This window comes from Zootermopsis nevadensis, unplaced genomic scaffold, assembly GCF_977971745.1.
Source record: "Zootermopsis nevadensis isolate Lab colony 2312 unplaced genomic scaffold, Znev_1.0 Znev_ptg000021l, whole genome shotgun sequence".
NCBI lineage: Eukaryota > Metazoa > Arthropoda > Insecta > Blattodea > Termopsidae > Zootermopsis > Zootermopsis nevadensis.
In genome coordinates, this window is record NW_028259153.1 from 17,559,279 (window position 1) to 17,581,794 (window position 22,516).

The 22,516-nt window shown below is 36.5% G+C and overlaps 1 protein-coding gene and 1 long non-coding RNA gene across 5 annotated transcripts in view; one reads left to right on the forward strand and one right to left on the reverse strand.

Moving 5' to 3' along the window:
• The window catches only part of LOC110840484 (AT-rich interaction domain hat-trick), a 34,303-nt gene extending 13,172 nt beyond the window's left edge, over positions 1-21,131 (forward strand). The window contains exons 1-21 of one of the 4 annotated variants that reach the window (XM_087352224.1): positions 95-325; positions 907-1,000; positions 1,319-1,487; positions 2,668-2,886; positions 2,984-3,063; positions 3,642-3,766; positions 4,041-4,178; positions 4,562-4,689; positions 5,019-5,166; positions 5,931-6,692; positions 7,231-7,436; positions 10,008-10,110; positions 10,456-10,626; positions 10,931-11,198; positions 11,640-13,852; positions 15,288-16,006; positions 16,295-16,416; positions 16,967-17,167; positions 18,430-18,606; positions 19,178-19,318; positions 19,787-21,131. In XM_087352224.1, coding sequence (XP_087208350.1) covers positions 260-325; positions 907-1,000; positions 1,319-1,487; positions 2,668-2,886; positions 2,984-3,063; positions 3,642-3,766; positions 4,041-4,178; positions 4,562-4,689; positions 5,019-5,166; positions 5,931-6,692; positions 7,231-7,436; positions 10,008-10,110; positions 10,456-10,626; positions 10,931-11,198; positions 11,640-13,852; positions 15,288-16,006; positions 16,295-16,416; positions 16,967-17,167; positions 18,430-18,606; positions 19,178-19,318; positions 19,787-19,821 — 6,285 coding nt within the window. In that variant the 5' untranslated portion in view covers positions 95-259 and the 3' untranslated portion in view covers positions 19,822-21,131. Of the gene's footprint in view, positions 1-94; positions 326-906; positions 1,001-1,318; positions 1,488-2,667; positions 2,887-2,983; positions 3,064-3,641; positions 3,767-4,040; positions 4,179-4,561; positions 4,690-5,018; positions 5,167-5,930; positions 6,693-7,230; positions 7,437-10,007; positions 10,111-10,455; positions 10,627-10,930; positions 11,199-11,639; positions 13,853-15,287; positions 16,007-16,294; positions 16,417-16,966; positions 17,168-18,429; positions 18,607-19,177; positions 19,319-19,786 lie in introns of those variants that run through there. The other 3 variants (XM_022085555.2, XM_022085556.2, XM_022085557.2) reach the window with 3 other exon arrangements.
• On the reverse strand, positions 19,359-21,955 carry LOC110840487 (uncharacterized). The gene is made up of 2 exons (XR_015536034.1): positions 21,832-21,955; positions 19,359-19,496 (listed from the first exon to the last, which is right to left on the reverse strand). It is a non-coding gene; the product is annotated as an uncharacterized LOC110840487 (long non-coding RNA).
• Positions 21,956-22,516: the final 561 nt, after the last annotated feature.

Below are 22,516 nucleotides of genomic sequence, written 5' to 3' on the forward strand. Positions count from 1 at the left end.
ATAAAATACAAGCATGCTAGTTGCACATTGAAGTGAGTATAGTGGCCCTCATGCTGCAACGTAACGTGGTTCTTGTAGCTCCAAAGCATGTGTGAAGGTCAGAACCATAACAGAGCTACCCTGGCACAGTGAGACGGTTTGACGCATCGTGGCCTAGTGTCAGGCATAATGCCAGTATAATAAATTGTATTACATTGATGTATTGTGGGTAATTTGACGACGCTGTATCAACTCCATTGCGTATTTTACGTAAAATTATATGATAATATTGTTACGATCTGTGTCCTTGAGAGGAATAAGGGGAGGAGGTGATCAAGGTTTGAAGGTACTAACCTTGCATTTGCCTGGCAGAACTGAAGAAAACCTGAGTAGTTTGTGTTTCTGTCGAGATTCGAACCCGGCATGTCGTGAATACAGGTTTGGAGCATTACTGCTAGAGCAGTTTTACTTTAATAAAGAGCCTAAAAAATAGGCTTATATTGTTGTCATAATAGATAAGCCATCATATCAGTTCAGTTTATTACATGGACAAAGAATGGGTATTTTCAGTAATATTGATACAGTAGTAATGACCTTTGTACTTGCTTTTGTATAATGTTTTGTGCAAACCTGTGACTAAAAGCCCATGGACACGCCCACTTGTTTTGTCCTCATAGGTCTATGGACACCAGTTAAATATTGCAGATAAAATGTTATTTTGGATACATATGTGAATGTATTGTTAAGATAATTTTGAAATATCCTATAGTTATCTCTTTCAGCTTGATAGGTCTGAACATCTTATGACAGTTGGAAAATTATCATCGATTGTTCATGACTGGAACACACTGGATATTCAGAGTAGTAGACATTTGGTATTTAATTGTGTTGAGATCTGTAGATAATTCTCTTTAACTGCTGTTGCAGGTTGGCTCTGTGTGTGAAGTGAAACATCCTGACAAGAAAGAGTTTGTTGAAGCCACCATAAACAAAATACAAGATTGTAGCCAGTACACTGTTGGTTAGTTTGTAGCTCATGTTAAACGTTCACTTTATTCTTACTTTCATTAGAAGGAACAAATGGGATTTTATATCATAATCTTGTTAAATACTTCTGAAAATAATCATGTCAGACATAGAGGCACTTTGTGTGTGTTGCCTTACAGCCACGTCTCTTCATGTATATATCTTTTCCCATACATTTTTACAGTTGTATGTTTGCTTGCTGAGCATTCATATAGTACTTAGCTATGTGAAATATTGCTGTCCTGCATGCGTATGGGCTGGAATTATAGGTGATAAGGTTATTTTTATAAAAGTTTGAATTTTTTTTCTTCAGTTTTTGATGATGGTGATATCACAACACTGAGAAGAACTGCCCTCTGTCTCAAAAGTGGTCGTCATTTTGCTGAAAGTGAGACGCTGGACCAATTGCCACTAACACACCCCGAGCACTTTGGAAATCCAGTCATAGGAGGCCGGAAAGGAAGGCGAAGCCGTCAAACACAGTACGTGACATTATGTTTATGTATTTTTTTATTTCTACTTACATGAAAACCAGTAGTCTTTCATTATAAGGAGCAGTATTATAAACAGCTTTATTCTTATTCCAAATGCTGACTTGTTACTATAAAATTTTAGTATTTAACACAATTGACCTTTCTTGTAGGTGCTGTAGAAATAATCAGCACTTTAATTGTGTAGTCAATTAAAGTTTCCAGCGCAAGTAAAATGTAAAAAGTGTGTTACTTGATTCAGAAATAAGGAAGGAAGGACTACTTTTCCTGCTGAGGGCCAAGATACAGTTTTTCATTGTTTATGGGTTTCATGTGTGAGCCCTTCCACTGTCTTGCCACATGAAGTTTGGCGCAAAATCGGTTATGTGGGGATAGAATGTCCATTAATTAATAAATTCTGTAAAGCTAGAAAGTTGTTTAAATGTATGACAAGTTTTATTCAGTTTTCTTACATGGAATGAATGCATAAAGCAGAGGTTATGTCTCTGAAACTACTAAATGGATATCATTTAATTTTGTTATTGTGGTCCACATGAAAAAGCTGATTTTGGTGTCATTGAACTGTAACCTGAACTTTACAAGACACCAGAATTGAATGTTATAACATTTCTCAAGAAACAAATATGTTGTTGGCGATACAAAGTGTAACTTTTATTTTGAGTACATTTCAGCGCATTAAACGTTTAAAGAAAATTTTTCTTACTATGTGCAAAGTGATATTTGTTCAAAGATTGCTGTCACTTGGGTTGTAATGCCATGTAGCCTAGTGAAGTTTACCAGCATCTGAGGTGTTCTTGTAGCCTTCATCATCAGGACAGTAGCTATAGGCTGCTTATCTGTATTTAGAGAGGGCACATACTAATAGCACTTATCACCTTGATAATGGAGACAGTAAGCACCTCTGAAATGTCAGTATGCTTCTAGCAGACTACACTGTGCCAAAGCCCAGAAGACAACCATGTTTGTATTCACTGCAGTAAGAGCCTCAAATCCTGTGTGATAATAAGCTATACAGTTATGTTTGCTGTAGTAGTTTTGTATTGATAGTAAATAAACATTGGGACTAATGATTGTAAAATCAGACAGAACACGTTTAGAAAATGTATGAATGTAATTAAGGTTTTTTTATCCCTCTGCATTCAATATGTGATTTTATATTTTTAATTGAAAGCGATAACAGTAGTGATGATGAAGATAGCCCAAGGAGAGGGAAGAGGAAAGAAGAAAAGGAGGCTGATATCGGGAAAGTCGTATGTGTGGAACTCGGAGACAAGAAGAAGCAGAAAGATAACTGGTTCCCAGGGTTGGTGGTGGCCCCCACGGCTCAAGATACAGTACGAATACGAGTCCGTGAAGAGTACCTTGTGCGCTCCTTTAAAGATGGACGATAGTAAGTAATGAAGTAATGTAATTTGTGAACATATAGTACACTTAAGTTAATATTTTTTTGACTCCATGTGGTTATGGTAACTGTTCTTGCATTGCAGTTTTACAGTACCAAAAAAGGAAGCCACAGAATTTACAAGAGAAATTGGGGCAAAAGTGGATAATAATACTCTAAGAACTGGTGAGTTTTTTCAGTGATAAAATATAGAAGTAGTATAATTTTTGTAATGTAACCTCTTTGTCGTTATGAGGATATCAAACTATGTTACTCGTACATAACAGATAAAGAGACTAATCAATCACATATCTAAAGTAACTATCTCACTGGTAGTAAAACTGAAGGTTCATTACTGCTAATATGAAATTTGTCATTGGACGTGATCCCAAGGTAGTTCATTCACTCTCTGTCCTCAGACAACTTCCCTGAGATCCACATTAGTATTATCATCCAATTTCCTTTAGTTTCTGTGTGGCCTTTATCGAGCGGGATCCCTTTTATATATATATAAAGTGTATTTGAATCGCCCTCAGTGCACTAGTGGTTAGTGTGCTCGCCACTGTACCCAAGGTTTGCGAGTTAAAACCCGGCCGAGGTCGATGGATTTTTAAGGATGATAAAAATCCGTAGCACAACTTCCTTTGGAATGGTAATTACTAACTGTTCTAGAAAATTGACTACTTATGAGGCAAACTTAATTTTTTTTAACCTTCCACGATTTTCCATTGCTAATTGATGTTCATTGCATTTGTTTTTTACAGCAGTGGAGAAGGCCCTTCTGTTCCTGGACAGGGATGAACTTCCACCACACTGGGATCGGGACCTTTTATTTGGAATGGATGAGAGTAGTGGCAATAGTGATAGTGATGGAGGGTTTGATTCGGATGTAAGTGTTGTTTTCTGTTTGACATGGCATAATTTAATTACCTATTTTTTATACTTAGAAATAAAGAAAGTGTCATAGTTTACATAATCAAAACTGGTGTCTCTTGCTGATCAGTATGTGCTATTTCTTATGTAAATATTGTAACTATTTTAATTGACTGTTGGCCATGAAATTATGGGGGAAATAGAGAATTATGCCACTAAATATGATCTCTTGTTATGTTATACATGGAAACGTTCTGCATTATTAATATTAATGCATTGTGAATTTTTAGAGTTCTGATGATGAACCAAGGGAAGAAAAAGATCACTTTGTAGCTCAGCTTTATAAGTTTATGGATGACAGAGGTACACCAATAAACAAGGGACCCATCATTGGCAATAAAGATGTGGATCTGTACAAACTATTTAAGGTATGTGTAGATTTGAATACACTGAAAAGTATAGATTCAGAAAATACTCTTTTATTAATTTCTAGCAAAAATTCAGTAACCAGTACCAAAAACATTATAAAAATACCTGTAAACAGAATGAAATTGCTTATTTATTTTGACAATTTTTTGAATATATATTTCTGTTGATGATTGTTCTGTTATTTACCACTAAGGTGCATCACATTGTGATTGCCAAGCAACAAAGTTTTATGTGGAGAATAAATAGTAAAAGAAACCCAAAGATTAAATTCTGTATGTTGAATGTTTAGCTCATGCCAGAAACATGTTTTCAGCATTTTTGTAAGATGTGATATTTGTAGTGTTTCAAAGATTTTTGTTTAACAGAAACTTCACATTTTCAGGTTGTTCATAAGTTGGGTGGATACAACCGAGTTACAAATCAAAATCAGTGGAAGATAATCTCCCATAAGTTAGGTTTTGGTCAAGGTAGTTCAAGCATTGTGAATCTCGTTAAACAAGCATACAAAAAGTAAGTTTTTCTGGTGTTCATGGTCTCTTCTTATTGCTAACATGTTTCCAGTTTCTGTTGTATAAAATTACACATAATGTATACCTCTTTTTTCTTATTATTAATGTAGTAACAGATTTAGTCCCTAATATTGAAGGTTTTTGGGTCCCGATGTTTTACTGTAAACCAGATTGGCTGTTGGCATTTTCATCACTTCACATATATAAGCTTCTGGACATTAGGATATTGCTGAAAGGGGTATAATTAATTTTTGCTTAAATGATCATTAACATTGTTCATTTTTCGGAAGTTGTAAAGTTATATGTGAATCCACTTTTTGTACACTTTAGGTTCCTGCATAGTTTCGAAGATTTCTATCGGAAATTGGGTTGCACGATGGTGAACCATCCTCGTGGCAACAGGTCAAGACATCGATCGGGTCGGAGTCTTATTAGGGACCGGGACCGTGCAACTCCTATTAATTCATTAAAGGATAAGGTAAGAAGAAAAGGCATTAGTGTAATAATTTTGTTAATAAAATACTTAAAGATTGTGTACCCTACAGGGTCTTTGGATTGTATTCTTCTAAGGACAACTTTGTTCATCAAAATCTATGTGCATATACATAATAAATATCTACTTCAATTTTCTAGCTTCTTTCTTCATTAAGATTAAATAGTAGTATGTCTTAATGGAGCGGTTATGTCCATCTTTGACCCAATGGCAGTAGAGGTCTGTGATTAAATTGTGTATTTATTGCCACTTTAAATGTAGACTCAAAGCATTGTTTATATATATTCACTTCATCAAAAAATGTTGGAATCTGTGAAATTGTTCTCTTGGACTTTGTCATCATGTGTATTACAAGATAATTCAGTTACAACATTGTGGAATTATTCTTCCATCTTACAATAAAAAATTGAGATAACAGAAACCTCGTCCTAGTCTGATACACACTCTGAAAAGAGCTGAAAGGATTTGAATGAAATTGGGTGTGGACATTATGCCATTGGAGGCTGCTCCAGAATCATACTGTTTAATTCCCTGGAATTGGTAATACCAGTCTGGTGGATACATAGAGATCTTTTAATTTGAGGTGAATTTTCTACTAAAGGAAAATTTAGGTAAATTTTTCTAAATAACTTTAGGCCTAGTTATGAATATTATTATATGAACTTCAAAAGGGAAATAATTTGATCACTTTGCAGATACACTGTCTCATTGTGTACTTTGAGTTTTATTTCTTTCCTTCTTTTTTTAAGGAAAAGCCTGCTACACCAGCAGCTATTGAAAAAGTTCCTGAAGTTTTGGAAAAGGATAATTCTCAGACTGATAAGAAGGATGATACAGAAAAGCGTGGTGAAACTGAGAAGAAAGAAAAGTTAGAGGAAACGCCTAAACAAAAATGTCAGAAGAAAGATAAACACAAGCAAAGGGAAGAGAAAGCTGATGTTTCAAGTAAAGAAGAGAAGAAATCTGAGAAAGTGAAAGCAAAAGACGTTAAAGATGTGAAGGGTGAGGACATGGTGATAGAGAAGTCTAAAGTGAAGGAGGAGAAGCCTAAAACAAGTGACACAATAAAAGATGAATCTGAAGAGAAGGAAGAAAGGTTACGGGTAAGAGAGTCACATAAAGATGATAAAGGGAAAGAAGTTAACTCTCGAGTGGCTCTTGAAGATGACAGTAGCAGCAGTAGTACAAGTAAGACTGAGAATAGAAGTACTGAAGAGTCATCGAGGTCACGGTTGGTTCCAAATCCGGTTACTCAGCTATCCCAAAATGAGCCATGTTCTGAAGAGAAATTGAAACAGAATGGAAATGGAAAACAGAAACCAAAGGATACTAAAGCAAAAAAAGAAGAAAAGCTCAAGACACTTGGAGAAAGGGCACGAATTAGAGAAGAGAAAAGCGAGACAAAACAGAAAGATGAAAAGGTTAAAGAAGAAAAGTCAAAAACATTATTAGAAGAAGAAAAACTGGATGAGGCAAAGAAGAAACCTGAGAAGAAAGAAGATGAGGAGAAGGTAACGATATATTTATTTGTTAAACATCATGCATGTAGTACAGAAGTTACTGGAGGAGATTGACAATTCTGAAGTATCAAAAGATAGTTCAGTGTCCATTGACAGTTTGTAACTGATTGGAGCAGGGTCCTTGAGAAACTGATTGTCATTCAGCTATTCAGTAAAGTCCCTGTCTTTTAAAGAAGTCCAAAGTTTATCACCGTTTTTAAAAGTCCCCACCAAGATAACTTGAGTAGTTTTAATCCCATCTATGCTTTTACACTGTAACATTTATAAGATCCATTTGAATATTATTCTTTCATTTGTAGTGCAGTCATAGTTTCAAAGGTCTTGGGATTAAACCCACAGTTAGTCATGTAAATCTTTGAGGTACAGATAACTGATGTATACTTACAGATCAGGTCGCTGTAATTGTATTTCTTTAGTCTCTGCTCTGATAAAAAAATTTCCAGCTGAACATTTACATTATTTTATTTTGTACATTGAATAGAAACCATTACACAGTTTTAATAGTTAGTTGTGATTTTCCTTTCCAAAGCAAACAAGATCAAAATCTAAAGAGGATTTACGTCAGAAGAAGGATACAGTAACTCCAGACCGGCGACCAAGTGAAAGTCGCACTCCTGTGAGAGAATCTGAGAAGAGGGTCCCTCCCCGCCCCAAGAAAGAAGAAGAAATGGTTCTTGCATTGAAAAAGCGTGGTCGCAAACGTAAAGATACTGATGACAAATCCAAATCAGAAGAGTAAGAATGCAGTATTAAATCATTATCATCCATAGACATTTCCACTGAAAAGGGTTGTCTTGTTACAAAGTGTCTTGTATTCTGTCCTCTCAGAAATCCTCTTGTATTTATTTCACCTCTTCCCATATTACTTTATCATACTTCACTTTGTCTGTCAGTCTTTTCCTTTGTCTCCTCAGTGGTAATTTAGCTGACATATTCATTCTTCATGTTCTCAGAGAAACCCTATTGTCATGTATAACACATGTCTATACTACTACAGTGAAACCTCGATGCATCGTTTTTGGCGGGGGTGGGAAATAAAAACGATGAATGCGGGAAAACGATAGATGCGGGAAAGCATTAAAAATTAAAAAAAAACAATGTTTCTCTTTCAAAGTTACTTCTTTTTACCAAAAAAGCCTTTAATGGACAACTGGTTTGTCGAAACTTTACGTTTTAGACCAAACAGAGCACTTTCCACGTTCAAAATGTTTTCCTCATCACGTTCACTAATATTATGCGCATAAAAGAACGACTTCACTTTTGCCAATGCTTCGGCAAAACTCGGCACAGATTCGGGCTCGCATTCGTCGTCTTCCACTTCCTCACCACTCCCTCCCCCTTCACGGACAATAACAGGAAGAATGGAAGTACTATTACTGCCGAACACGACGAAACGTAGCCGTAGAAGACACTGAACCACTGGAAACGAGATGAACCAGAAGAATGAAAAGGGCCGCCCGCCTTTCCTTTGTACTTATAATAAAAGCATTTGTGAAGAAATTCACACTGCACATGCCATCTGGCATCGCTGGAACGAAATATGAGTGCACCCTAATTAAAATCGTAAAATTTCTGACAATGAGCACCTCCATTCACTCCAACTATCACCCCTCATTCCAAAAGAATCTGTGCTGGTTGGGCGACATAACAGGCTACTGTGTATTCCAAAAACATTGTGCGTCTTTCGGAATTAAATTCTAAAAATATCGCGTAAATTTCGTTATAATTTCTCAGAAACGATCATTGCGGGAAAATTGTGGGCTGGGACTAAGATTTTTGAACGATCGATGCGATAAAACGATAGTTCGAGGAACGATAGAAGCGGGAAAATGTAACATTATTTTATATGGGATGTATTCGGGACCGAACAAAACGGACGATGCATCCGGGAAAACGATAGTTCCGGGAACGATGGATAGAGGTTTTACTGTATAACCTTAATTTCAACAATTTTTCTTTCACATCTTGGATATTACTCCATCTTATTCCTTCCTACCTGTGTCTTAACCAGTTGACATACTGTCTGAATATGTCTCCCTAAAATACCGATGTAAAATTAATATACATGCAGTATAATCACTGTAGAACAAGTACATACTAGTGAGCAAAATCATTGGTATCATCAGTTCAAGAACATTGCACATGTAGAAAATGTCATATAGAACTTCTTTTCTGGCACCTTTGCCGTATGCCACTTTTGTTCCACAAATTTCCCCTTAGATTTTATCCACTGACAAATATCAGTCATGAGATTTTCTGTTGCAGTGCAGAAACTAGTTTTTGTTTTTCCCCACCCAGGAACACCATTTATCTCAGATGATTCACACGTTGCCATCAAGTATGCCACTCTTTGATGTGATGCCAATAACTTGTCTACAAACATTAAAACAGGAGTGATGTTTCTGCTTCTTCTTCTGTAGCTTGCATGGCAATTTGACAACAGCAAACTACAGCAAGGGGGGATATTTTCTGATTATGGTGATTTTGTATAATGGAAGGAGAAAATGTAACTCTGTTTTGTTATTGTACATGATTAAATTACCTCCTGAAGCCAGTGGCTGAACCCCAAAATAACTAAAATCACAAAGGCATGGATTAGTGATACTTCACCAGCAGATGCTCTGCTTTTAATGCATATAGTGGCAAAGTCGTTTGGAAATGTTCATTTCTTCCATTGTGTATTATTTTCCTCAGCTAGTGGATGGAATTAATGTGTAACTATTCTTTTGTTGTTTACATATCTGCATAATAACCACATTTACAAATAAAAACTCATTAGTGCATGAATATATTTAAACCTTGGTGCTCTATATCTATAATTAGAGCTTAGGTTATGGAAAAAGTTCAACCATCTTTATATACTATGAGTACCTACTAGAACAATTATTTTGCTAATTTTTTTAAATTCTCTGTATATCGAGGTTGCGCTGCATTTCAGAATGGATGCCTCAGAATTATCACAAAAATACTATATATCGCATCTGTTACACTATAAGTAAATTATTTTGATTATCGTCCACTGATGATTCACTTTGTCAAAATAGCTTAATCACTCACTTTAATCTGCATAGAAGCTTTATCTCTGCTTGTAATCTGCTTAAAGTAACTAAACTAACTACATGAAGCAGAGTCAGTTATGGGAAACTGATAATATGCTCAGTACTCAAGAAATTCCCCACTTTTTAACAAACTGGAAGGATCATTACCTTGTTTAATTTGCTTAAATTTTTTTTAGTTCATGTCCACTCTGAATGTAAAATTCAAAAATTTGGAGAAATATCAATAATAGTATTTTGTTTCTTTCAGAAGTATGGGTCAGTTGGCAAGTTACATCTCAGTTGGTGTAGGAGACAAGTTGAAAGTTTACTATGGTCCAACACATGAATCCAAGGTCACATATGAGGCGAAGGTAGGTTTGAGGAACACTTCTACACAGTTACGGGCCTTGTCGATTGTTGATGCAAATGAAATGGGGATACCTGGTTGTTTGCAATTATGTGCTGGCCTGAATCACCATTTCACTCTCACCTTACCTGTGCGGCTTTGATCATTCTTAGCATTCTGTTCCTTTTTAAACTAACACTATGGTCAGATAGTAGCATGTCATGCAATTCTCCCAATGATGGCCTTTATTGAGGGAAAAACAAATTGAATTACTATAACTTGCGTATTGTCCGTGAGAGACACCATCGTGGTGTTTCTGAGAAGTTGAGGCTTAAGTTTTTTTTATTATTATTATTATTATTGGTTGTAGGTACTAGATATTGAAGAGGATGGAAACGAGAGTGCGTATCTGGTGCATTACACGGGTTGGAACACTCGCTACGACGAGTGGATCAAACGGGGGAGAATTGCTGACAATCTGAGTTGGACTCCCTCTAGAGCCAAACGCCTCAGGCACCAGCAAGCACAAGCACAGCTCAAGGTAAACAGTTTCACACTTCCGCCTTCATAACAAGCATGATCTGTAGTGTTTTATTGTTTCAGATTCATCACCACCCTCTTCCTTGTGTGTTTCTTGTCAGCACAGCACTTGTAATGTGTCTACTGTGTAGTGTAGAAGTAGTATTCTTTGTGGCTGCTTAGCATGGAGCTTTCATTGTATGTTATTCATGCCTTTGTTATTGTTTTGCATGGCTTGAATATTTTTATTTATAATGTGGTTTATTTAATAAATGTGCAACATGATATGGTCATAGTGAGGATGGCTGTGCATTGCTTTCTTGCAGGCTTCTAAACCAGTATTGGGTAAACGAGGTCGACCATCAGTTTGTGGCAGGACACCTGATGTGCCAAATGTGCAACATCAGCCACCCCGCTCTACAACACCATCCTCGGTAACATCATCCTCAAGTCGCACCAAGTCACCAGCAGCGTCAGCTTCTGCTTCTCGGTCAAGTGGTAGCAGTCGTATTACCCGTAATACCAGTGATCCCAACAGTATGGTACCAGGGCCTTTGTTCCGTAGGCGCACACGTAGAATGTCTGGACACACAGGTGCCTTGTACCTTCATCATTATTTTTGTGGAATGAACATTTTTTTAAATTAAGTTTTAGAAATTAAATTGGTCATCAATCTCATAACTTGTGTATAATTCAGAGTATTGGCTGTTGCCATATTTCAGGATGTAATTTTGAAAGGAAAGTATTTGGCAAGGTAATTATATTCAGATTAACAGAAAAAAAGATAGAACTAATATGATAGAGTAATGACCAATAAAAATTCTGCTACCAAATATCTAATTAACTTTGAAGATTGACACAGAGTTGACAGCCTGCTTTGCCTTCATTTGCCAGTTATCTTTTGTTTTATATGTTTGGAAAGGGCTGTAGTTTGGATGGTAGGATGGGGACCAATACTGTTGCATTACCATCTGTCTTCATAACCATTATTCAGGTGATGGTGAAACTTCCCTCAAATCTTATGTTTCTTTGTAGATATTTCCATGCCGTCAGAGTCCGAGAGCGAAGAGTATGAGTCTGAAGTAGAGATTGAGATAGAACCAACACAAACCAGAAGTAGAACTGAAAAGAGAAATTTCTTAGCAGAGAAAGAAGAAGCAGGTAAAGACATTTCTCCAAAAGAAGATGTGAAGAAACTAGAGAGGCCATTTAGGCGGAAAGCGGGGAAAAGAAAAGAAGAGGAAGATGATGAAGATAAGGAAAGTTCAAGAGAAGATGATAGCATAGATCTTATTCCTGATGTAGATGCACCAATTGAAGTGTTGCCAAGTTCAGAGAAGAGGCGAAGCAAACGAACAAAAAAGATGTCAGTCACTCCTATCATTGACAAGAAGCCAGGGGATGTGTCTAAATTTGAGGTCCCAGTGAAACAAGAACCTGGCACTGAAAGCGAAGAGGAACAACCAAAAGGAAGAGATTTTGATCTGAATCAGATCAGATCAGAGCTCAAAGGAATTGAAAAGGCTGTAAAGCTGTCGCAGGATGTGATGCATCGAGGAGAACAGAAATGCTCACAGGTGATCCTCGATGATAAGACGGGGCTTATAGATGTTAGGTGCAAATCAGAGGAGAAGGAGGAGGATAAGGAAGTGCAGTCTACTACTGTAGATGGAAAGGTTCCAGAAAAGACAGAAGATCCAAGTGCTGAAGATATATACGAGTTCAAGGAACCTGAACCATTTGAATTTGAAGTTCGATCAAAACGGGACACACTGTTGGATGAAAGGGCTGGTAAACTGAACAGGCGACTGAGGATCTTTGATGATGTTGTTGGGCCCAAAGAAGAAAAGTCTCTTAGAAAGAAGCTTATTAGGTCTACCGTGGCACAGAAGACTGAGGGAAAAGATGATACACCATTTGAAGGAGAAGTGAAAAAGAGGTTTAAACGTTCCATCACTAAGAAGGTAGACACTGTTGCAGAATCAAAAAGAAAGGAAATGGTACTCACAGATGAACTTAAGCTCTCTCCTGCCAAATCTTTGCCATCTGAACCAGTCACTCCACAGAAATCTCGCCCATTGTTGGCATGTGAAGAAGCTTTTGACAAATTGTGTGAATCCCCATCATTTCACGTGACCTCTAAGCCATGTGAAAACCGAGCATCTAGCCCATTGGCATCAAAAGCTATAAAGCCTCTTGAACTAGAACCCCTTAGTCTTTTCAGTGAATTGCCAGGTGAGGGGCCTGATGATGATGGTGAAGATGACAGTGAAGACCGCCTTGTTATCTCGGAAACTGATGAAACAGAAACAGAAACTGAGGAGCCCTTATTCACGTACCCTCAGCGTCATCATGAAGAACTGTTCCCCACTCTGGTGAGTTCTGAATCTAGTGTTCCTGCTCCTGAACCAACAATTGCTCCACCTAAATCTTCTCCTGAACCACCACAACTTCTTCCAATGGTAGCAGATATCTTCACAAGCTTTAGTTCAGGGAAAAATGAAGATATACCACAAAGAGAGACAGAAAACAAAGAATCAGAGAATGCAAATGAACAGTCGTCAGGTGTTCAGATGAGTGATGATGAAATGAAATTGCTCTTGAAGAGTGGAGAAGATGATGAGTATGAAGATGACCCCATCAATGCAGCAATCCAGCGAGTCATTGAACAGTCCATGACAGATGAAGAATCTGATGACATGGATATATTTGGTGGCAAAAGACCAGTTTGCAATATTGGTAGCATACAGCAAGAGTCAATGGTGGCACCTGAACTAGAGCCTCCAGCTGCTGAGGTACCAAGAAATGATTCACTACCAAAGGAGACAGGAAAGAGGAAGACAGGTAGCAGGAAGCCTGTTCTCAGCAAGGAATTTGTTGAAGATACAGATTCAGACAGTGATAGTAGTGATGAGGAGGAAAGACTTGTGATTGCAAAAATTGATAATGAGGATGACAATATGAGTAGTTCATCAAGTCAGTGCAGCCTGAAATTACATGTAAGTGAATCATCTGACTTTGAAATTAAACTTCGTTTGAGTGATAGGGATGAAGACAGTAAAACAGAAGGTGAGGAAAGTGAGAGAAAGCCGCAGGTTAGTGATACATCTCTCCATGTTACAACAGTAGTAGAGAAAGATATTGAAGACACTGGAAAAAATGATGGGCCAGCAGAAACAAGTCGCAGTGTGGATGAAGGTGAAAGTACAGCTACAGTTAAAACTGATGAAGTTACTACTAGTGTACAGGTGAGTTAACCATAACAAAGGTCTTTGTTGTTTTAAACTAATGTCATCTGTTTCATTGAAGTTACTTAGAGGCAAATTATGCATGGAAAGAACTTGAAGGGAAAAATATTATAATGAAAGGACAACTAGAATTCACATATGGATGTTCAGTTACTTCCATGGAATCTTTTCATGTGGGTCAAGCGCACATTACATGGAGCTAACCATCTATTTCCATCAGGTGTTGATTTTGAAAATGTATATTCAGAATAGCCATTAACTTGGAATCTACATTGACATTGAATAATTTCAAAAAATTTCATAATATTTCTAGGAAAAACATGAACAGAAATACAGTCATAACGTGTATAAGAGAAGAATAAATTCTAGGAGTAGTTGTTATATACTTTGAAATGTCATCTCCTCTAGTTTTCTAAACACTCAGGATGAAGAGTAAAACAGTTAGTCTAGTTTTTTTAAGTGCCTCTTAATTTCAGAAAATAACATTAATGTTAAAAAGGATAGGTAAATATTTAGAATGGTAGAATCCAAGAAACTTAGGATATAACATAATGAGACCACAATGAGGAACTTTGTGTTGTTAAGGGATTGAGTTCATGTGGTCATGTAGCTAAGATGGAGGAGACTAGGAATGCATACAGAATTTTGTTTGGGAAACATTTTGGAAATCAGTTGCTTGGAAGACTTAGGAAGAGGTGGTAGGATAATAAATATTAAGATCAATTTGAAGGTAATATTATGTGGATTAGAAATATATGGAACTGACTTAGGCATTGGTATTTGAGGTGTAGAACAACAGCATTATTGCATTTATGGTAATTAAAAATAAAAGGAATTAATTATTTATTATGAAGGGCTGACTTTTAAGAGTGTCTTTTATTGTAACAGTTAACATATCAGTGCCTCTTTCTGTGGTGACTAGTCACCTTTGTACAGATATAAAGATAATTTGTCTATGATCTAACTGAAGTTATGTGTATGAAGTGGCTGTGACTCTCAGATTCTCATCTGCCACATTGTTATTAATGATTGTTGGCTATTTAAAATATATGAGATTGGAGTGTCCTCCAGTGGCATGACATTCGTACCACATATCTTGAAGATCAGTAAACTGATCTGATAATGTAGTGGGATGACAGATAGCATGTTGATCTTGTAAGCCTGCTTTCTTTCCATAAGAAAGGGAAATGGGCTTAAAAAGTTTGAAAATTTACTGTTTTTGCCATCTCCTGCAATTCAAGGTATATGTTTGAGTCATTTCATCATTGAATATTATATCTAAGTTACCATGGAGGTATGTGAACAAAGGATGGTGTTTTTGTTAAGTGAAACGTTGCATGAAAGTGATTAATTGTAACTTGTTATGTAAATTGCTGAAGTTTCGTTTCCACATTTTTTTCCATACTAGAATGAAATTTGATGTTTCTCATTGCAGGATGTAGGACACACTGAGTTTGCGAGTGCTGTTGTGGCAGAATCTAATCCTTCACAAAGGATGGAATGTATTTCACTTCCAAATTCAAATAAAGTGTCAGAAGAAGGTGATGTTGACATTTTAGTTTCTGAACAACAAACACCAGTGGAGAAATCAGATGAAAGTGAAAAGTGTGAAGAGGAAGCAGAGAGCAATTTACGATCATTGTTATGTGAAGAGACCATTCCTGGTAGTCCAGCTCCAGCCAGTGATTCTGCACAAGCCATTGAGATATGCAATGACGAGCCAGAAGAAACTAAAACAACAGTATTAGAAATGCCATTTGCAAGTGCACCAGGCAGCAATTCCACATCAAGTTCAAATAATGGGAAGTCTTCAGCATCTGTACCCATCTTTGCTTCCCCTTCAGTTGTTGAACCTCCAGTAACCACAATCCCAGTAACAGTAGATCTGTCTGCTCCTGTCCAGATGCAAACTGTAACTACTGCTGCAGCCCCCACCGTTTCTCCTCTGTTGCCTCGACCACCTCAGGTACAGGTACAGGTGCAGGTGCAGCATCCTGCAGTTCCAGTTGCAGGCCCAGGCCCTGGGTCAGGTATTCAAGGGTCTGGTCCAGGTGTTTCCAAAAGAAATTCAAATGAAGCTGCCCCTGTAATGGATAATACTCCGCCCACTACACCTGACAGTAGCCTTTCTACGATATCAGGCTCACCCAGAGAGTAAGTTGCATATATTTTTATTTTATTTATTACATTATATTTTAATTATGTTTTGTATTTGAGGTTTTCATCATGATTTGAATATAGATGGTGGTCTTCTGAGTTGTGCTATGTGGTCTTCTAGCAGTATACATTAAGAAGACCACCATCTGTCTCTTTTCTTGTTAATTCTATATTATATGGTAAGAAAACTTTCAGGAATTGTAGAAGACAGATTAAAATAAGAAATTTATATATATTGCAGTCATGGTTATTTCCAAGTGAAAATTGCATTCTGCCTTTTTGCAGAGAGCGAGATGGAATGTCACCCACTCTGGACAATGAAAGCTCGAAGTCACATAGGGATTCATTTGAAATAGACCTTGACAGCTGTGCAGAAGGCAACAAAGTGGACCATTATAGTGAAGAAGGTGAGGTTTCGCTGAGTGATATTCGTATAGTTTTGATAAAAGAAATTGTGAAAATTCAGTCATGGTTTGTGAGCACCATGGAAGAGATATATTGAGATTTCAGGTTCTCATTACTGAGTATGAAGATGACTGTGCCATGTAGCCACATATAAATTGACTTGTGTTTCAGAGGTGCTTAATTGCTTGCTGATGATGGAGGCAGTAAGCACCTCTGGAATGTCAGTGAGTTTCTATGAGATTACATGGTTCAACATCCCAGAAGACAGTCAACTTTGAGATAGTACGGTTTTACTAATTTCCTCCCATGCTTTAGGCACACACTTTGGTATCTTTACCTTAATCATACAGTTTTCCATTAAGAGCTTATAGTTAGCCAGGCGAGATATTCTATGCTTTTAAGGAACATGAAACATATTTTGATATATAATTCATTCCCATCATATGTGGTTTGTGGTGCATTGACAAAATATTTTGACCCTTTACTGTTTATGTATGAAATGCTCCATTGTGTTCCTTTCGTTTTGTGTTGAGCACTTTTATTCTCTTCCAGACTCTCTCCTTAACATTGATGTTTCAAACTCCAGTGAGAACAGGTTACGAGGTCTTAAATTGTTGCCAAAGAAACCTTGTTCTGAACTTGACAAGGAGATGGATTCTTCACGTAAGAAACGGAGGCGTAGCAGGAAGAGGTCAGATTGTGAAAGTAACAAGAGGTCTAGACACTCATCTGGGAGATCAGTGCGGAATATTGGTAAAGATCTTCTTCATTGTTTCCATCTGATGAAAGTATAAAAAAATTTTGTTTGTTGTTTGTTAACACATACTTGGAATGTAGGTTGATGCATTCAAATATTTAACAGAATAAGGACATAAATGCAAAGATAGTAATATTGTTTAATTGAGTGTCTATTATCAGTGTTCCATTGCATGTAAGTGATTATTACAGAAGAAGAGGGTCCTGTTTTTAACCCTTTGAAACTGAAACATGTTAAAGTAATATTTAAGAATTCAGACCATACCTCAAAGAAAACGCAACACTTCACCATTACAGTATCCAAATGGTTAATGCTGTTTCAAATCAACTTAATTTCAAATGAGTGGGTGATGATATTTCTCGTTCCATCAGGACTTAACAGGTTCTGGGCTGCAGTATTTATGTTACACTTACATTTTCAGTAATGTTGTATTCACTTTAAATCTTAGCCAAATATATTAATATTCAACTGATAACTAAAAGATCTGTTGCATAAAGATTCTGGATAGCTGTCACAATAGGTAAAGCTGTCCCTATGTTTAACTAAACAATGCCTTGTAATATGTAGTAGTATTGATGATAAGATGTTCACTCTGTGCTTTGTATAATTGGACCTGTTAATTTATTGTAGAAAATATGGAAAGTATTTATCAGATATATTATTAGTAAGGTGGTTGTGTCATAACTATGGCATTCAGGTGTCAGTATTGCAGTGCTGAGACCTGGGTAATTCTTCTGTATGAGTACATTTTTATTTGTTCCAACTGGGCAGAAGTTGTCCCTTGTTACAGCATTCATACTCTGATTCCACCAACAAGCTAAGTTGGGGATGAAGTTTGGTTAGTTTCTTAGTAATGGGGTCTGACACCAGGGATTTCAAAACCGCATGGTTTACACATCAAAACTGTTTTAATGATGATGATGACTGAAAGTGACTGTATAGGCATAATGATGGTATGGGATTTTTATAAGTGTGTCCACATTTGTGGCATATAGTAGATTTTTTGGGCCCCACCAGGCCTCCTATCCACTGGGTACTCATATTTTTAAACATTTTGTAGAACTCATTCAGTTGAGGGTTGGCATATTGCAAGATCTCTACATATAATAGTACAACACAAATATTCAGACATAACATCCATTTCTTCAGAGGCATCAAACCTGTGATCCCAGAGAGTTGTTAAAAATACATCCCCTCTACTATGTGACCATTGGAATCGGTATCTTTAACATTTCTAATCATTTGATTCCATTTTCAGGAGGAGGGGGTGGTGGTGGTAGTGGTGGCGGCGGTGGTGGTGGTGGTGGGGGTAGTGATAGCGATGACACCTCTGAAAACTCCACTGCAGGTGGTTGTACTCCTTTAACTAGTTCAGAAACAGTGCTGTCCTCAAGGTCACCACGGCCTTCAAAGTACAACTTTTATGTTGAATTAGGTAAGAATATTTGCAATAGATACAACATGCTTATTTTTAAAAACTGATTGCTGGAAGTATTTTTAATATTTATATTATTAGTCTTGTCATCATCCTTTGTATTATGACTTGGTATTCCAGTTGAGAGTAAGAAATCTTTCCAATGTTTATACAAGGGGATAAAAGCATGAGAAGATTTCTGTTTGTAGGTTTGAATAAATTGTGTATATGAGCACCATCTGTTTTACATCTTCAGGTAGAAGATGAAGATAAACCTAATCCTTACTTCTAGGCACAGAAGCAGATCAGATGCAGTCTGTATATAAGGCTTGCAAACCTCAGTGAGAGGTAAACAGTAAAAAATTAATCATGGATTGCATCATCTAAAAAGAAAGTATAAGAGGAAGAACAAGTATGTAACTGAAACATTTCTTTCCCATCTTCTTTTTGCAACTACTGCCTACTGAGGTTTGCATGCCTTTCCCTGATATATACCCCATACATGTGGTATGAATTATTTGAAATGTCCTAAACATTCTGTGAAAAAAAGTGAATTAGTAGATTGCATATTGTCAGGCTGTCATTCTTATAGATCCTGAATTGGATGGCACACAGCGTATTGCCCTGCTGCAACAGAAACTTCAGGAACTAAGGAAAACATATATTAATGTGAAAGCAGAACTTGCTTGTATCGACAGGAGGAGAAAGAAATTGAGGAGAAGGGAACGTGAAGGTGAGATGCCAAAAATAATAAAGAATTGAAGACAGGAATATCAGTCTTTGTGTGTGTGTGTTATATATATCTGGAGCTTTTGACAACTCTCTACATTTTTCAAAATCCACCCCTGGGTACTGATGTGACAGGAGATCCAGTCCATGTCATGTAATACCTGTCTGGACCATGTTCACAGCTGCTGAAATTGGCAACAAAAGAAAAAATGAAAGTGGGAGTTGGTACACATTATCTTACTAATTTAGCATAAAGTTGTATTGAGTACAATTTGTATAAAGTTCCTGGTATTTTCCATGTTCACATTCCTTTAAATGATTGATTTTGTTGGGCATGATCCTAAAATTCATATGCAGCCTAGTTGTACTGATAAAAATTTTCTGTTACATGGAATTGTGAATCACTCTCTGAATTATGTTCTATATTTTAGAGTGCAATATCAAATGTAATGTATTTTCTTAACTTCTCTAGAGAGATCAACAAAACAGGAAGTGGTGTGTTCGTGATCCTAATTTTTCACATTCATCCGAGTGAGTCCATGCAGTGAGCAAGTGCAGGTGATTTCATATTACCATTACATGTGAAGGTCAAGAGATAACTGCACAAACTGTAGTTTTATATAAAAGCAAAATATTTTCATGGCAAATGTACAAATTTAATACTAGGGGTCTGATGTTTGAGTATTGCATTTTGACCATCATGAAATGGTTGAACACTTACGAAAGCAATAGGAATGCTGAATTGGAACAATCTGTATAAAGATTTTAAATGAAAGAATGTGTGAAGTTTGTGGGTTGTAAAGTGTACAGCAGAAACTTTATGTTCATTATTGACCTGGAGTGAATGAAGTTTTCAGAATTAACAGATAACATGCATAATATCAGTGTTGACAAGCAGTGAGATTTTAAAATGGCCATGAAGTAATATTTTATAAATTTCTATTTTTATGCAATGCCAGTTTTGCTTTCAGAAGTAATGGCATTTATTGATGTTTTATTTATTTCTTGTGTAGAGCTGATCAGGGACATTTATATTAGAAGAATATGAACTGTCTAATTATAAAATAACATGTGACATAGAGGTAATAAAAGTGTACAGAAAAGCAGAGAACTGTATTAATTTTTGTTTTAGATTATTGACATTTATTCAAAATTGTTTAAAAACTTTATTTTAATTTTGTTGTGAATTATCTGTGCAGTTCAGATCAATTCAGTTTCCATAAATATTTATCATCACTGTTGTCATAAGAAGCTACAAAATGTTGGCACAAATTGGTGTGATAGTTCTGCCTCTGTTGACTGATCGCATTCTGTTTCTTGTTCTTTCAGTAATAACTCTGCAGTGAATGAAGTAAATAATTTCTTTCTGTGCACAGATATTTTTATAGTTAGTGTATTAAATGCCTACTTCTCCCAAGCATGTCAGTGCTTTGGTACAGAGTTCAATTTTTAACCTTGTATTAATGTTTATAGATAATTTTAGATTTTTTTTAAAGTATCAGCACCTATTATGTATGAAAATGAAAATACTGGTGATACATTTGGCAAGAACAGAAAACAGATCTAGTTAGAATCAAATGTATGTGTTACTAGCATTTGGTATGATATTAGATCTACTTGCTTTCAAAGAACAGGTAATGAAGATTCCAATAGAAATCACCTACAAAGTAGTTAAACAGTTTTCTGCTTGGTGTATTGTCACACCAGTCTTATTTGTCGTTTTTGTCTGCATTGTAAATGACAGCTATGTAAATGTTTCCTAAAAGGTTAATATATAAATACATATATTGTTAATAAATAAAATGTATAGCAAATTATGTCACTTTGTGTTAATTGTTAACTAGATGGCTTATCAAACCTGAAGGTTCATCACCAACTTAACCAAAGCCCTCCAACGGACCCTGTCCTGGGCCAGCAAAATCCAGTCTACTTCAACTCCTATTTCCCATAGATCCCGCCTAACATTATCCTCCCATCTACATCTAGGTCTCCCCAACCAATACCTGGTGCACACCTCTTGTCCCATCCATCTCATTCTTGTTAACTTAATCACCCTGACAATACTGGGGGACAAGTATAAATTTTTAAAGTATCTTCATAATAATAATTTCTCCTTTTTTAAATTATCGTTGCCCTGTTTGATAAACTTAAGAACATCTTTTACTTCCAACAGTTTTTCACATAGTCAAAAGATGGCAGTTTAGCCTTTGTTTTATAATGCTGTGGAATATGTTTCTAAAGAATGGTTAATGGAGGCTCCATAAAATGTACAACTGGGTAAGTACTTAGAAGCAAAGACCACACTATTTTGAAAGTAAACAAAAAATAAATGTAATAATTAATATTACTTTTATTATTTACTGCTTTATTGGTTTTGGTTCACAATACGTCGCTGATCTGACGTTTGTATTCATATCGTCTTGGAATACAGAAGGCATATCTCTGAAAATCGTCATAAATTTGTACCCATATACTTGTAGGTTAACAAAGCTGCCGTCAATAGAGTGTTTTACCTGCCTCGTTAGTTTAGTCACATTCAATTGTGACAATACGTGAAGTATTCTAGTGGACCTAATGTGCAAGCACAATATTCTCGCACGTGAAGGTACAAAGAGAAAGAGAGAGGTTGGCGGCGCCGAAACCCGCGGGAGGCCGCCAACCTAAGTATAATATATTACCTTCAATTGGTACAACACGAGATCGCCTGACATAAAATCACTGATTGACACCCAAGCCTCTTCTCTATCGCGCTATGTTAGGGTACGGGAAGGTAATATGCTACGTCATTCTCATTGCTGCACGTCCATATATCAGAATTTAACCACTCAATTTATTGTACCGTTAGAGCAATATATCTAAATACCGTGAAATTTACTTCTCACAAGTATACATAAGTACGTTCTAACTTGTGTCAGGACTCAATAGAAGGTTTTTTTAACGCTAGGGGATTACTGTCGTTGTAATTTAATAGGTATTACCAACATCAAGAATATCGCGAATCATTAATAACAAAAACTCTGCAATAGCAAGAAACTAATATTGTCTTTTCTTTGCCTTAAACATTTCCGTGGTGTACAATATAGTTTAAAATAGATTTAATGGGAACCGGGATCCTTTCCCAGGGGTAAAGCGCTGACCACTCACCCCTACCTATGGTCGAGGTTAAAAATGAATAGGAGCCCTACCTCCTCTCTCTCAGAGA